The sequence below is a fragment of the Channa argus genome, chromosome 17, assembly GCF_033026475.1.
Source record: "Channa argus isolate prfri chromosome 17, Channa argus male v1.0, whole genome shotgun sequence".
NCBI classification, from domain to species: Eukaryota; Metazoa; Chordata; class Actinopteri; order Anabantiformes; family Channidae; genus Channa; species Channa argus.
Window position 1 is genome coordinate 1,915,151 of NC_090213.1, and position 17,149 is coordinate 1,932,299.

At 44.3% G+C, this 17,149-nt stretch overlaps 2 protein-coding genes across 3 annotated transcripts in view; both read right to left on the minus strand.

Annotated features, from left to right (window-relative positions):
- Positions 1–6,365: 6,365 nt before the first annotated feature.
- Positions 6,366–9,453, minus strand: insm1a (insulinoma-associated 1a). Its single transcript, XM_067482790.1, has one exon. The coding sequence runs from the start codon at positions 8,997–8,999 to the stop codon at positions 7,650–7,652; it is 1,350 nt and encodes a 449-aa protein (XP_067338891.1). The 5' UTR covers positions 9,000–9,453; the 3' UTR covers positions 6,366–7,649.
- Positions 9,454–10,820: 1,367 nt separating this feature from the next.
- Positions 10,821–17,149, minus strand: part of cfap61 (cilia and flagella associated protein 61) — a 33,261-nt gene continuing 26,932 nt past the window's right edge. For both annotated transcript variants that reach the window (XM_067482789.1, XM_067482788.1), the window contains exons 22-25: positions 15,938–16,020; positions 15,110–15,321; positions 13,103–13,196; positions 10,821–12,508 (exon numbers count right to left, since the gene is read on the minus strand). In XM_067482789.1, coding sequence (XP_067338890.1) covers positions 12,335–12,508; positions 13,103–13,196; positions 15,110–15,321; positions 15,938–16,020 — 563 coding nt within the window. In that variant the 3' untranslated portion in view covers positions 10,821–12,334. The remainder of the gene's footprint in view (positions 12,509–13,102; positions 13,197–15,109; positions 15,322–15,937; positions 16,021–17,149) is intronic.

Sequence of the window (17,149 nt, forward strand, 5' to 3'; positions counted from 1 at the left end):
CACTGATGTTCTTACAGAGCAGACGAAAACCAAACTGCTCCACAACTTCTGGGTTTGATGGAAATGGAAACAACATTGTCACTGGTCATCTAGGACAAAGCAGCTCTGTACTCACATACTACTGATAGACAGTATACAAAAAAGAATAAATACTATTTAAATGCTGAATTATCTATTGAAACAAGTGACTGTGGCATTGAATCCTGTATATTTGGTGCTGTATTTAAAACTGGCACCAGCTGTCCACTGTCCACAGAACATTGCAAATGGCGTAAGCAGGAATTAGGGAAACCTGGTTTCCCCAGGTAGATTTCTCCAACACGCTCTCGTCCCACAGCTTTAGACAATGACTCTTCCTAAGGGGTCAAAATGTGCCGCTTTTTATTTCTTGGCGTCTCGTATTGACGCCACAGGAACAAATCGCGTTACTATTTATACTGTTTACACCATCTGACGCCATGGGATGGTTTTACACACACAAAAACACTGTGTTATGTTTGGAGAAGCCAACTTCGGGGTAACGTTACGTTAAGAGCCAACACGCGTCACGTTGTGTGATGATCGCAACACGTTGTGTTACATCTGATACGGTACAGTGGTTTATTTCACACGTGGTACATCGTACAATTTACACTCTGGAGAGTTAAAGGTTTCAGACAATAACACGATGGCTGATTTTAGACCTTTACACCTGTGCATGAAGAAGATGCCGTAGACTGGATGGATTTATAGTTTTATAATTGACACACTTTTACTATATTTACTCAGATTCATTACAACCTCAATCAGAGCTCAATTTCACTGCAGCCAATAAAGGTAATAAAAATCCCAACAAGGTTCAAACACTTGTGTGTCTCAGTCTTGCAGAGTTAATTAGTTTTCCCACTTTGAGAGTCTTTAGTCAACAAGGCGATTAAGGTTCTGAGATTAGGTAACTTGAGCCCTGCTAATCAGAAGGGAGACGAGTATCACAGGCAGCTGCAGCTTCATCTGTAAAGCTCATCGGCAGAAATCTGCAGACCGCGACCTCGGAAATGACCACAGACAAAACCTGTTGCCTAAAAAATGACACAGCTGAAACACAGTTTGTAGGGAACGTAAATTCTAATGGATGACGGATGTTTCCTGCAGCCACGTTACCTGATCTTGCTGTAGCCTTTATGCTGTTTAGGCTTCGGATGGAAAAGGTTAAGGTTAGAGAAAGGCTGAGAAACAATAACAATGACTGCAAACACATTAGTTTATTAGGCTTTAACCAAAACCACCATCTTTCTCTGACCGTAACCAAAGTGCTGATCCAAACGTTCCTATCACTTAGGTCAAATAAAAAGGCTCCTTCCTTGATCCTCCTCTCCTCTGTGGAGATGAGGATCCACGATCATCCTTCGTGCATGTGTGGATCCACGATGGACACTGACTGATCAATCAAGAACAGATCAGCCTCATCATTCACCGACCTAAAAGCAACCAAAAAGTCCGACCCACTAATTGCAGAAACGCAACAATAAAAGCAGAGGATCAATTGACCAAAGACGAGTCTGTGCAGGCAGCGAACGCAAGCAGCTAAATCCCCCATCTGCACTTAAAACACACTGTTCCACTGTTTGTGTTCACCTCTTGCCGATTGTTGACTCTCGACGCCACGCTCGCCTGCGTCTGACACCAACACCTGCCGGCCTGGAAAATCACTCCGAGGCTTGTTTGACTTACATCGGCCTACGCACAGAGCCAACAAGGCCATGTTTGCTCTGCCCGCTCCCACTTTTTCCCTCCTCTTTGTGTTTGAGTGTATTGGAGATAAGAGGAGATGTGTGGAGGGAAGCAGCAGCTGAGGGACGATGGAGGGGGTGGAAAGGTACAAGGTGACGCAAGAGAAGACTTTAAAATGTGATGTAATTCTCCGCCTACTCGTTAGGAATGAATGTTTTTTCCATATTTAGAAAAAGAAAGGTGCAGATGTATGTGATTCCTGAAACGGAGAGGAATCCAAATAAAACCCGTTTTTCTGAATTCTGTCTGTGCCTGACCCTGATTGGATGGATTTCTATTCATTCTAATCGTGCTGGATAATGAATGGATCGATAGATGATAGCACTCGATAGATTAGCACGAGTGCCTGTGTAATGTTGGACGCTTTGATGATAGATGCAATGATAGATGGGGACAAATCAGTGCAAGGCTGATTGATGGAGACATGGACAGACATAAAACAGTGCTGAAGGATCAGTGGACTGGTGGACAGGAGGATGAGAGGACTGTTAGCATCGATGGACAGGGGACTGCATGGTTGATGACAGAATGGTGGATGGTTATGTCGGTTGTTGGATGGACAAATGTCAAAGGAGGTCAGAGGGTTGTTTGTTCAGGGAGTGAAACCAACCAACCTAAACTTTTTAGCACGGCCTGATGTGTCATGGCGAAGGATGGGGAGGACTGATGGGTCAACAAAGCAGAGGACTTGCATGTGTCAACTCAGTGAACTAGACCTCAACATTTCCAGCCATCTTTATTTTAAGAGACTTAATGCAGTATTTTTAAATGTTTAAGGTGATAAATAGGGTGAAACTGGCCGCCGTCGTGGTGCCTGGAGCAAAAAGAGACACCTGCCTCCCTACACAGGTGCAATATTTCAACCAATAGTTATGTGGGACGTATGAGACGGTACGGACAAATGTCCCATAATGGCCCTAATGCTGATGAACATCCATCCATTATCTGTAACCACTTATCCTGCTCAGGGACTCGGGGGGCTGAATGCGATCCCAGCTGTCATTGGAGAAGAGGCAGGGTCCACCCTGCCACCCCCTGTAGTCTATCTCAGGACGAGATACACAGACAAACATTCACACCTGTGGCAGTTTAGAGTCACCAATGGAGCTAACATGCAGGTCTTTGCACTGTGGGAGGTTAGAACATGCAGACTCCACACAGAAAGGCTGCAGCTGGCCAGGACTTGAACTGGGGACCTTCCAGCTGTGAGGCGGCAGCACAAACCGCTCTACCACCGTGCCACCTGCTGATAAACATGACAGAGTGAAATATTGTTTTCTTTGTTAACAACAAAGTTTGATCAGTGCAGCAGAGAACAGAGAACGTGCAGTTTATCTTTTCTGTGTAAGTGCACAGGCTGCACGTCAACATGCACTTTTATTTGCGCACACACACACGGGGGGGGTGTAGCATTACTCCCTGTCCTGGGCTAACAGCATTACAGAGCCGTGGACGTCTGATTAAAGCAGACAAATTGAATCACGTCGTGTCACTTTCATGTCCGATAAGAAGTCGTGTGACGTGAACAAAAAACACACGACGGCCAGAAGAAAGGAACAAAGCGTGGAACAGCACATCTGATGATTAACATCACATTAACGCTGACTGACAGCAGAGCATACGTGGTTAAAGAGATAATCTGCAACACTTCTGTTTGTCTCCTATGCCAAAGCTTTGATTCAGCGTATTAAGACCTGATCAAAGCGTCCAGGACGACAAGTCAGTGTAAATCAAAGTGAACCCGTCCAACGGGTGCTGGGATTTTTCACTAAGACACAAGTGTTGACATGAAAGTGGCATCTGTAGCTTTAAATGCAGGACAGTCAGCTTGTAAGAGGTTAGGGGACAAAAATAGGACATTGTTTGGAAGGAAACATCTCCGATTCCTGAGCGTCTGCACTAAATCAGCACGCGTTCTCCACTAAAAGCAGCTCAGCTGTGAAACACGTTCAGATGTTCACTCGTCAGTCCCGCAGCAGATGCAGCAGCTGCTCTTCTGTTTTTCTCTGGGATAAAGTGCAGTGCGCCATTATGACAGAGTGGTGTGTTTAAGTGTGCGTGTGTGTGTGTGTGTGTGTGTGTGTTATCTGTAGCTGTTATCTGCAGGCTGCTCCCCAGCTGGCTTACACCTGTCAGAGCCACACAAGCAGCGAGCCCCAGACTGATGGCCGGGCTCGCTGTGTGTGTGCGTGTGCTGAAAGCTGCACACGAGGAGAAAGTGCTGAGGTGAGGTGAGACAAAAGGCTTCCGTCCAGATGTTGCGAAAATCCTCGGCAATCTTCTCCCAAAAAGTCAACACAACCAAATGCGATTCAGTTTCTTTACCAACGTTTTTGTCTGCGACGGTTCTGCAGGTTTTGGTAAATGATTCCACTTCACGGCTTATAACACATGCAGCATTAAAGGAAGCCAAAAACAATCAGGCAAAACTATTTATATATATGTACACATGAGAGTTGCCAGTACACTAAGACCAATGCACACAAATAAAAGAATGAAGATAACAATAAAATAAAAATCATAATGAAAAATGATAAGAACACAATAAAACAAATAATGAATAAACCATGAGGGAAAAAACACTATATAAAGTAAAGTAAATTCAAATAAAAAGGCATCCATCCATTTTGTGAGAGCATTAAAACACTTAATTTAGGGGAAATTCTTATTTTTACATAAAATGAATCACCTCACAGAGAGTTTTCAGTGACATCTTTTCAATGAAATGTGCTCAGTTAAATGCTCAGAACATTTATGGAGAATCACATGTTCAAATCAAACTGGAGGGAAAATACAGTAAATCCGCTGTTTTTAATGTTGTTATGATATTATTAAACTCATATTTTACATAAATCAGTGACCGATACCTGTCAGTGTCTTCCAGGGAAAAACTGAGCGTTTAGTCGCTCAGTTCTCAGTGACAACTGTCTCTTTACTGATCACTGGAATTGAACAAACTCCATTGGAGTAGTTGCTGAAGACGTGTGCCGGACGCGGGCTGAGCTTCAGCTGAAAGGACTGAGGAGGAGGAGGAGGAGCTGCAGGAATGTCTTTCACATGCAGAAATGTTTTTGTGGTGCTGACCTGCAGCTGACCTCTGACCTGACCTCAGCTGCACGCCGTTCATTCTTACACTGGGCCATAAAAAATGTCTCACAGCAAGTCAGCTCTGCTGCTGCTTTGCTTCAGGAAGTAGTCAGGCCCCGGCACTTTCTGCACACTCTACCAAGCTGCACATTTAATTTGAAATAGATGAAGATGCCCGCTAATCGACATTCAATAGTTCATAATGAGAAGGTAAAAAAAAAAGGAAAAAATGATTTATCTTTACTAAAATGCTGCGCGATGACCTTCCTGAGGTCACAGTCAATCAGTGATCTATCTTCCATTTTACTGTACACTTTGTCCCCAACTTGTCTCTGTGCCTCCAGCTCTCATACAATTAAATCCACTGTTTTTTTAAATGTTTTATTAATGATCACGCTCGAACATCCGTACGTTTGCACCACTGGCACTGGTCGGACCCCCATCAGCAGCTTTTCAGCTGATGCACATGTTGAATTATTAATGTGGACTGATTTCGAGTGTCCGTGATTTGTGCGAAATGTGTTGTGTTGTTTGCATTTCAGCTCAGTTTGACCCATTTTCTGATATTAAACTGTTCGAGTCCCTTTCTGTCGCCTCTAATTTTCTCCAACTTTATTTCAACTCATAAACAGAACAAAGATTAAATGGACAGTGGTGGACAATAAGTGCATTTAGTGCCAAAAAAATTCTTGCACCTTGAGTATTTTCATTCTACTTGCAGCTGGAAGTGATTTCAATCCATTTTCTGTCAATTGACTGAAAATAAAAATGCCAACTGTTTTACAACGTGTGAAACAACTAAATTTTCATGTTTCCAGCTTCTCAAACATGAGAATATATTTTAAAAGTTTGAATTTATGTAAAATAAAATAAAAATAAAAATGTTTTTTACTTGAAATGTAGGAGTTATTGACTTAACGACTTGCTGTTAACTTACTTGACAAATACCTCAAGTTGTGTCAGTTGTCAGGAGCTGATTTATCAGAGTTGGTGGGACAAAAATAAAAGTATTAGAGAAATAGAAACTTTGTTGGAATCAGAAATGTGACATCCGCAGCGTGAATACGTTCACATCCAGCTGCTTCCAGGGGTTTAACGACTGTGGAAAAGAAGTATCAAAAGTAAAGATACCTGCTGATAAATTGTGCTGAAAGCATTGTTAGATTCTTATTACTTCATAATCTGAGTTTTACACAGTTTTTGGTGTTTTTTTTAAGAGGTTTGTCTTTCGTGTTAAAGCAGTGGGGGCCTGGTGGCTCAGTGGGAGAGCATGGGGTTGGGATGCAGAAGGCGGCGCGTTGGAATCCCACCCCACCAGGTGTGGCCCCGCCCAGCCACCAACGGCCACCTTGGTTGGGAGGATTGTAGCAGGAAGGTAATCGGGATCATTCGTTATTCGTATCAATTCAAAGGATTTTATTCATGTACAAAACATGGGAGCACTCAAGTACATAAGATTTCAGCCTGATGTTCACTTGTAAAGACAAAACACACGGTGGAAAACAAAATCTGTTTCTCATTTTGGTTTTTTATTCATTTTTGGACATTTAGCAAAATACTGCAGAAACATCCAAAGCAGTTTGATAAGAGCTAAGGTTTTACAACCAAACCAACATAAAATGAAAAAATAGTTTTTTTTTAAATTATGATTGCATTGAGTGCAGGAGCGGCTGATAAAACTCACTGATTGCTATAATCACTCGAACACACCAAATAACTTAAAGGAACATTGGGAGAAAACACAGCAACAGATCACAGGTTTGACAACACAGAGCAATAACTTACACAAATAATTTAATACGTACATAAATAAATAGCAGAAAAAAGTGAATTATACTGTATAGTTGTAATACAGAAGGCTCTGTAGAAAAATCATATGACACCCAGCCAGTGATAAGTGATCAGAAAGACAGTCAGATCGTTTAAGGCAGTTTTACAGCAGGAGTTTTCTAATCCAAAGGCATTAACGGCTACGCTAGTTTTTACTTGTGTTTTTAGGCAACAGCTACTGATCCACAGATCCACAAGCTATGTTAAAGCTAATCAGAGTGATGACATAAGGTCTGTTCAGGCCTGTGAAGTCTGGTTTTCGTCGGCTACAGGTCGTCCCCTCTCTTAGGTCTAGAAGCTAATAGCACTTGTGCAGCGATGCTAGAAAAATAAATTAACAGTCTAACGCTTTTTAAGAGTTTGCAACGTGACGTCAAAGATCCTTTAATGGGGTGGGAAGGGTTGGGGTTGGGTTGGGGGGGGGGGGGGGGGGGGGGGTTTCAAACACAGGCACACACCCAGAACCTGCTGATGTGTCCTTAAGGCAAGGCACTGAATCCCTGCCTGCTGCAGGTGAGCAGCTGACCTCCGACCTCTAAAAACGGGGACATGTGAATCATTTTTTACACTTCGTTGGGATATTTTCTGTTTGCGGAAGGAGCCGCACTGCAAAAATATCATCTAATCTCTCTCTGTGTGTGAAAAGCTGTCAACCTTTGCAAGTACACGCAGCGATTCCTCTGCAACTAACTTTAGAGACGAAAACAGATCATTCCCCCAAAAAACTGACTTCAGTTGGTTGATTTGGGTTGAAATTGATTGTGGACCAAATAATGAACAGAAAAGCAGAAAGTCTCTCACAGCAACATTGAAGTCGGTCAGTTGCACCTTGTTTTACTTGATTGGGAGAAAGTCTCAGGTGCACAAACGTAAAGTAAATACTTCAAACTACAAATATTTTTGCAGTACAACCCTCGAATCCTCTGACAAACAAGCCTCTGTATGTGGTCCAGAGTCCTGAATCAGCAGGCGGGACGGAGCGGCATCTGCAGCAGGATCACCTGCCGGTTCTCGGACGGGTGGCATTTGTTGATGTGTCTGGTGAGTCCCGGGGAGCTGTAGAAGATGGCGGGGCAGTATTTGCACGGGTAGACCTGCGAGGAGTGCAGCAGGCGGATGTGCCGCTCTTGGCTGCCCCTGTTGCTGAAGCTCTCCCCGCAGACTGGGCACAGGTGGCAGGTGGAGGAGCTCAGGTTGAGCGGCGCCGCGCTCTGCTCGCAGCCCGGCGCGTCCTCCTCGGCCGCCGCCGGTTTGGAGGAGCTGTGCTGTGACGCCAGGTGCTTCCGCAGGTACGCTTGGCGTTTAAACCTTTTCCCACAGTGAGTACAATCATACAGCCCTTCCTCTGAGCCGGACTCGGACGGCCCGGGACTGGGTGTGTCCCTGTCACTAGAATCCTTCGCCTCATCCGGGCTTGTCTTACCGGAGGAGCCCACCTTGTCGCCCAAGTTTTGCGCGGCGCTCTGTGGCTTCGGCTTGTGCCACCGCCGGTGCGAGGCGAGGTTGGCCGGGCAGCTGAACACCTTGTCGCACTCGGGACACCTGTACTCAACCCTGACGATCCTGGAGCACTTGTGCTGCGCCAGAGCGAACGGGTCAGCGTACGCCTCCCGGCACAGCTGGCAGACGAACTCGCCCAGCGGGTGGTTGTCACCCCCGGAGGGCTGCGGTCTGGCAGGCTTCTGGTCCACCGGCGCCTCTTTAATTTTGAGCCCGAGAACCGGAGATGTAGTGACATCATCCTCAAAGTGCAGCTTCCGGATAGCTTTGGTTTTCTTGGACGGCGGTTTGCCTTTGCGCTCGGTGTCGCTGGACGGCCGCTTGGTCGCGGCGGTGGGAAGCGTCCCGGTGGATGCGTCGCTGGTGTCCGTGCGGCTGCTGTTGCTGGAGCCGATTTTCAGATCAACCGGGGCGAAAGGGTGATCCAAGGCGGTGAGCGCTGCTGGTGTGGGGAAAGACTCCGCGGAAACCGGTGATCCGAGGTTGAAGCGTCTGTCGAAGTAGGAGCGGTCCTGGTCCCGGCTGACGGGGCGGGTGGGGCTGTAGAGCGGCTGGTACACCGCCTCCGGGTTCCCAAATTGCACGGGTTTGGCGTCCTGCTCTGGAGCCGTGGCCGCCGCCCCGCAGGTGGGCGTCTGTGCGCACGCTGGGACGGAGGCAAGCGGCGAAGAGGAGGAGGATGAGGAGGAGGAGGACGGTTGAAGCGGCAGCGCATCAGCCGCTGCTTGCTCCGCTTCCACCTCGTCAGACCGAACCCGGTAGGACACCGGGATGGTTTTTTTGTTCCTTTTCACCAAAAATCCTTTCGGCATGTTCGCGCTGGACGGAGAGCTGAAGGCACTTTGGACGCTGCTGCGGGGAGAACAAATCCACTTTCAGCTGCTCGCGGACACAAACATCTGATGCGCCTTTTTTTGCGTTTGTTCGCTCCTGCTACTGATCCTCTGTCCTGATCCTCCCGAGGTGCTTTCACCACAACATAGCTGCACTCTTTTTAAGGCGACATGATGACATTGTCCACGTCCCCTCTTGTTGTCTCATCCCCAACCAATCAGAAGGAGCTGAGGACCCTGTGGATTTGGGGAGTGGGTGTGGGAGGATGGAGAGGCTGATGGAAAGGAGCAAGGGGCGGTGGTGATGGAGGGAGGATTTGCAGATTGCAAAGCAGATGTACCTGAGGGTTTTATTGTGTTTCACCACTCCCTCACACACACACACACACACACACACACACACACACACGCACACACCCTCCTCCCCGTCTCGACCCGGGCACACGCCAGGAGCCTCCTGCTTTTACGGTCTGATGAGTTTGTAAAGAAATCTACACGTGCCTCGGCTTTGTGTGTCTCCTTTGGCTATAGTGGGGGTTTGGATTTGTCCAAAAGGGAGACATCCGTGCACACAACGGCGTCAATAGGAGGTGACAGTAAAAAATATAACAGTAACAGGAAAAGTGGAACCAAACCAGCTCCACACCGCTGACAAAAACGGGTTTACGGGGCCGCTCAAACACTTGAGTCCATATTCCAGAATGTAAGACATCCACAGACAGAACGGCCAAAAACTGATTTGTAAAGCAGTTTTACAGCAATGGGATTAAATTTGGCCAAATAACCAAAGAACAAACCACCGTGGCCCTGCAGCCTGTGCGCTGGCGTGACAGTTAACTCCGGACATATGAATCCGTCATTTTACGCATACATAATTAATAGCGAGAGGAGGGTTTCCTGCTTTGCATCACAATGGCAGCGCTTGTGCAAGCTGTAGACCCGCCGTGATTGAAAAGGAAATTGCACAGTTGGAAAAAAAAAAAAAACAGGAGGAGAAGAAGCGGGGGCCCCCAGAAGCAATCTGGCCCCCAGATACCGCCGGCGCGTGCTGTGCGCAATCAGTGCGCTCTTTCTGTGTCCCGAAATGGGGCAAACCGAGATTATCTACGAGTTAAAACACATCAAACCCAATTCCTGCAGGTCAGTGCGAAAATGAGTCTGACCGATGGGATGCGCCACCTGGTTCTGCTAAGCTCCAGGAGCCACGTTTAACGTTTAAATTAATTAGTGGGGTGGTGGTTTGTGCGCACGCATGAATCAGGATGTGGAGGTTAAAGACGTTTGGAAAGCAGCAGGTTTGACTTGATGTGCAGTTGAGCTCACAATTAGATTCATTGATTTGACCAGTTTGACTGTCGGTGTGAAACCAGAGCTGAAATCTGATCGATAACTATTAACAAATGTGATTCATTTTCTCTTAAAAAAAAAAAAAGTGCAAGCTTCCAATCTTAGGTTGTTAGTTTCTCTTTGATTCTAGTTAATACAATTCAACAGGAATCTATGGGACATTCAAGGAAATACAACCTGTAATGAAAACAAACAGTTTGGAGCAACATAAACGGACAACAATGACCTGTAAAGACAAAATGCAGAGTTGATAATAGTTCGGAAAATATGATGTATGAAATCCGACAGATTCGAGCCTGGTCCTTGTAAGAACAAAACAAAGTTCTTACTATACATAAATCCTGCAGCATCAACACACATCATTCATTTAAAAAGCAGTGTCAACTTCCACCTAAAGAGTTTTGACACAGACGCTGGACAAATCCGGTCAGTAACACGCTGTAATGGGAATGATTCCAAACTGAGCACCACACAAATTCCTCTAAGAGTTATTGAGTTGGCATAAATATGTAGGGGATTTAAAAGGGACCAATAACCTAAAAGCACTGAACTTTTTTACGTAGAGACACTAAAAAGTACAACAGTAGAACAATGAACAATTAGAGAAAAGTTACTGGAGACTAAATTACTGCAAGTGCTGTATAATTACAGAATTATGAATTAGACTTGTATGAATTTGTACTGTTTTATCTGCCTGCGGGTTTTTTGTAGGTGTAGACATATGTTGTCGTGTGTGTGTGTGTGTGTGTGTGTGTGTGTGTGTGTGTGTGTGTGGTTATTTTCCCTGCAGGCTTCAGCTCAGCCTCATTTGCATACAGCTGTAAAGTGACACCCTCCTCCTCCCCCAAAAAGCCACACATCCACTTTCATCTGCAGCCGCTATACGGGCCTGTGTGATTGGTCACGCTGCTGCAGAGTCACTGGGCTGAGAGTTCATACTCACACATACAGTTGGTGCACAAGGAGATGTTGATGGTGGGAACATCATGAAGTCGCATAGTTTTTCCTGATCAACATGAGGAAGGGGTTTCGAAGGTTGAAAGTCACGTTTATGTTTGCATGAACATTTCACACAAGTCACTTTTATAACGAATTGTAAGAAAAAACAAGCCTTTTTAAATTAAAGGGATTTCTCTTCAAATATTATTGCTACAGTCGATTTCTACAGAAATGTAGTAAAAGTGCCTGATACACATATCTAATGCAGCACATGTCCAGGGGCCTTCCTGGTATATATGATCAAAATATATGATCAAAATGCTCATATATCTGCCTAACAATCCGATGGAAAACATCTGCAGGGACAAGCCAAAGTCCCCTAAAGAGCAGTAAAGTGACCAGATGTGGATGCAAAATGCAAAAAGTGACCACAAACACACCCAACATGATGGAAAACAACTGCAGAGGCTGATCTACGACCACGAAGACTCACAAAATGACAATCAGACGCCAAATGATGCAGAGGAGTTAAAACTGCAACAAATGAGCAATGCAACACCAGCAGAGACGTCACAACTGTGTGGTTTGTGTTTTTTTTGTCATAGGGTCACTGACACAGACATAATCAGTAAATGTATCCCCCAACACCTGGAAAGACTTTACGGAGTAAAACTATCAAATTACACCTACACTACACAAGCACAGCAAAGTGGCACCAACGGCAAGAGAAGAAAGTCCACAGGGCACGTTTTAGATGACTGCACCATTTTAAGAAGAGAGTGTGTTTCAGATGTTCTTTACTCTGCTGTTCACGTACATGGTAACATCATGTCACATTTACATTTAGCAGATGCTTTCACTCAGAGCAACTCACAAGTGAGGAACACGGCAGCAAAAATGAGACACAAGTGCAAGAAAGAGCAGAAAGGAGGTTTTGTTTCTAGTAGATTTGGGTGGATGGGACGGCGTGGAACTGTTCTGCTTTCAGCAGCTTTTTGCATATTGCAGAGTTTGGTAGCTCGTTCGTGTCACATGTGCCACAACTGTCCTGGGCGGGCGAACATGGGCAGCAGGTTTCGGTTGTAGGTCAGATATTTCACAGTGCTGCTTCTCAGAGCCGCTCGACTGTGAGCATCTTGTAATGGGTTCACTGGAAGGACGTCGGAGTCGTCCTCCATCTCGCCCTGCTTCGATTCACCGTCCTGCATGGAAACGAGGGGAAAGGTACATGAATAACAGTTTGGACTTTTAGCTTGGGAAAAAAAAGAAGGAAATTGAAGAAAAGAAAGAAAATGAGGAGGAGCTTTAAGGAGCTTTTTTAGTTTTAATGTCCTGCTTTTGAATTGATTCCAGCTCTTAAAGCTTCTAAACACGACTGACCAAGGCTCTTTACCACTTAAGCAAATTTAGGCCAATAAACTACATTTTTTGAATTCTAACCTTTTTTAGCCTCTTAAACATTTTTGACACGTTTAGATCGAGTAGACACTGAAAAATACAATGTGTCAGACTGTAATTATCTATAGTAAATGTTCATTTAAGAACCCGCGTCTGCTGATGTTTATTATTACAGGCATCAGATTGTAACAGATCCAAAGTAAATAACTAATCAGGTCATCCTTACTTTTCAACATTATTTGGTGTCTGAATATTAATATAGACAGATCTGTAAAACCAGATGAGGAAGTTACCAGTCAGCAGCTCTAGTAGTGGGCAGTAAACACTACTGTGGTAACAGAGAGAACAAGTGAATGAAGGAAAGATTTCAGATGCAGCCCGGAAATGAAACCACAAACCTTTGGTTCAGGGAAGATTATGTCAAGAAGCTCCTGCTCAAAGTCGGAGAATCTGTCATGGTACACGGCCAAACTCCAGCTCTGCCTGAAGAAACTGCAGGAGAACGACAGTTGGTTTTACTGTTCTATCACAATGTGTGCACACAGACGAGTGGCCCTTACAGTAACATGGCAAAAAAAAAAAACGAGTAAAAAAGATTTACTTTCATCAGTATAACATTTCATACAAATTGCATTGATCATTTATTGTTTCCTTTTCATACCCTCATTTTTTTCTACTCAAACGTGTAACAAATATTATGAACAAAATGTTTTACCCTTTATAATATTTCAGTGTGACGGGGTGCAAACGTTTATACTCAACTGTAGAGCAGAGAGTTCTACAGCTTACTTTCCTATTTCTTTTTTTGTGAAATTTCAACCATCAAACCAGGATAATGAGCAAAATCTTTGGAAGATATGTTCCCGCCATGAATTTTAGTGCAAGACTGTCACGGCCCCTAATGTCTTTGGTGAGGCCTTGACTTTCTGTGTGGTGCTACTGAAATGTTGGGACAAACGTCAGGATGGTGATTTTGATCAGCAGTCTTACACTGGGTGACCTGACCCTTTAAATAAAACCTTGAAGGAACCACATGCACACACACACACACACACACACACACACACCAGAAGCTTCACAAACTGGTGGTTACTGAATAACCCCCCCTAACCCCCCTGCCACACAAGCAATCAATTATTTTAACGGCTCATGCTGCTCCATAAGTCCCCACAATGACTTTATGAGTCAGCTGAGTGAGTGGCATGACCAGAAATCAGCCTCTGCAGCGGGGAGGCTCTGGCTTTGTCTCGTCCTCAAACGGCCACAAAGACAGATTGAGGAGCTGCACAAACAGATTAGGAGGCGAGGGACAATAGTGGACCATGTCTGGGGGTCATTTGGGTTGAAACCTCAGAAGCAGGTCACCCACTGTTTGACAAACACACTGCAAAATCACACCAGCAAACACACAGACAGTAGGAGGACAAAGGACACTAAAGGCCTAAATCTGTTTTGCCTGTTCAGACCTCTTCCACGTAACTTTGACATGTGAGGTCATTAGTCCAAAGACGACGGATGGTCGGCTTCACTAGCTGCCGCTCGCTGGAAACATTCCCTCTTTGACGTAAACTGTTTCAGGGAAAGTGGCTTAATTTGCTTACACAGAAATTGGTTATAAAACTGCTACTTTTAAAAACCACATGCCATGTTTTTGTACCAAAAGCCGACATCAGACACTGACAAACAGCAACATGTATTCTTGTACAATGATTGACAGTGCACTAAATCTAATAATGCCCATACACAGGCAAGACAAAACAACAGAAACACGGCACAAAACACTGCACTGCAGAGCAGAACATTTCGGTTTGGCGAAGCTTTGTTGTCGTCAAACTAAAACCCAGTCATCGTATGCTTCACCAAACTGCTCATTTGTGCAGCTCTATTGTGCTGAACGCAGTCTGTTTGCGGTTTGTTTACTTCATGCATTATTGATGCAAATGAAAGACATCAGTAAAACACATTATAGAAAACTGTTAGAAGTGTGTGATGTATTATTCAGTAGGTCATTTTTCAAATGAAGAACTGTAGTTCATATTTACTGAGAGATTTATTATGCTTTCTAGAGTGTGTTTGAATTTCGTACACAGAGGGAATAAAAATGCAGACACGGTAGTTAAACGAATATTCTATTTTTGCACCTTTTTCATAGTTTGCGCCATCATTTCACCGCATTGCTGACAGACTGCAGACACCCAGGTTGGTCAAATGTAACTGAGAGGTGAAAGGTAAAATGTGATTTCAACTGACCTCCCTCTTCAGCTTTGAATTACTTTACTTCACTGTAGTTTTGTGCACTGTTGCACTGTGAGGCAGGTGTGCTCACCTTCACTTCCCTAAAACCCTCTGTGATGGATTTATAAGGGAACTATCCGTCTGTGCTGCAGTAGCAGTCTTTGGCCCACCTGTACAGGTCGTGAATCAGGCCCTGATGGTAGTGAGTCAACAGTTGGCCCAGCAGCAGCTGGTGTTTCCCGTACAGACTCAGGTAATTGGAGACAGGGAACGGTTTCAGGGAGAAACAGGTGAGCGTCTCCACCAGCTCGTTGCAGTCGAGTTGCAAAGAGAAGTAGTCCCCGGTCTCCACGCATCCGGTCACGATCCCTCTGTCCTGCAACTGTGCATGGATCGACACACAGAGAGGGACAGGAAACGTCGGTAATTCAATTCATTTTCATGTCCTTTCAATATGATATTTGTCATAACTTCATGATGTTGTACTGCATTAACGCTGAAGATATTGTAGAAAGATGGACGGCAGCTACGTAACAAGACCGTTAAAATATCGCCTTCCTTGTTAATTTGGCCTAATTTATATCATGTCAATTAACGAAAAAAGAAAAAACATCTCAAGGCACTTCACATGAAAAAGTCAGGACAACACGGATCTATAGAGAAAACCCAACAAATCCTCATTTAGCAAACAGTAAGGCGACGGGGGAGAAGAAAAACGGCCTGTAATGGAATAAACCTCAGGCAGAACGCAGCACAGGGCAGTGGTTGTTATATTTATTTATTATCCTTAAATTAATTCCCAGTTGTATGAAGTGTCTATTTCTGTAAATTTCCATTTGTATAACTTTCTGTTGGCCTGTGATGGGGTTTTTTTTTTTTGTACATGTGGTTCGGTTCAGGAAAGTGAAAAGAAATATAATGAAAATAAACCTTCGGTTTCAAGCAGATAATGCAGGAGAGAAACCTCAACACTGGTATGTCGAGCAGCACAAACGGACCTGTTTAAGAGCAGGACCTGTCAAGTTGGTAGCACATGGTTTGGTAAAGTGCAGATAGTTATATCCTCCAGGTAACTTTCCACCTAAGGAAGAACACATGAAGGTTACATGATGTAGTTCATATATTGTAATTCACAGAGTAATAAGTAATCCACATCTCCATGAGTGGAGATGTGGATGTGAAGTAGGAAACTTCGCTCATTGTTTTTACTTGTTTCCTGTGAGTCTAGCTTGAGGACTATAGCAATGGCATCAAACGTCTCTCTCCCTTCTCTTATGTTCAATTTCTTTCTGCTCTTCGCTAAAAACTCCAGATGACGTTGTCTCAGTTTTCAATCTGGCTGCTCTGACAGTGGAGAGCTGTCACCTTGTCTAACTTAAATTGTCATACCATCAGTTTTTCAGCTAGAAGCTGAGAGATGTTTTAATACTTTAATAGTACTGATGTATATATTCTCCCCAAACTAAGACCATAGGAAACCAACTTGAAAATTGTCAAAGTTCCACTTTAATCAGCGGGTCAACCGTCAATCAGTAAGTTTTTTTATTGGCAAAAACATCCGTTTTTTTAGGGTCGAGTTGCTGAATTTATGTTTTGTATTTTAACTGTTGCTCAGACAAAAGAAAGAATTTGAAGACATCATCTTATACAGTATTTGTTTACTGTCTACAGACTTTTTGTAGACTGCATGAATAATTACATAAATAGTTAACAAAGAGCAAACTTCACAAAATATCTTAGTCAAACAACTAATCCTGAGGTCCATGTCAAGAGAAGGTGCTTCTATGACAAGTATATTGACATAAACCTAGTTTCAGGTCTCAAACATGCACTGGCACCTAAACTAGGACAAACAACATCACATGCTTTTCACTGTTACTATCCACCCACACGGGAAAACAGAGCTGAGGCAATGAACTTAGAAAGCAGGCGCTGATCTAGCATCTCTGCTCTCCCTGAGCATTGAAATCCTCTGAAAAGTTCATGTGTGTTTCATCGCTGTGAGAAGGGCGAAGCCGAGTGGCTGTTGTGTTTATGTAACCTGTGGAATGGCCTTGGTTTGCTGTGTGAATACGCCGCTGCACAATGTGCCATTGTTACGCTGTGCTTCTGTTTGAGTGTCTGCTACAGTAACATCTGCGGTGGGCGGGTGGGTGAAAGACTGTAAAACGTTTCACAAAAGCAGAATGAGAAAAACAGTGGCAGCGCAA

Coding starts and splice junctions, on each gene's coding strand:
- insm1a (XM_067482790.1), bottom strand. CDS start 8,999: ATGCCGAAAGGATTTTTGGTGAAAAGGAACAAAAAAACCATCCCGGTG.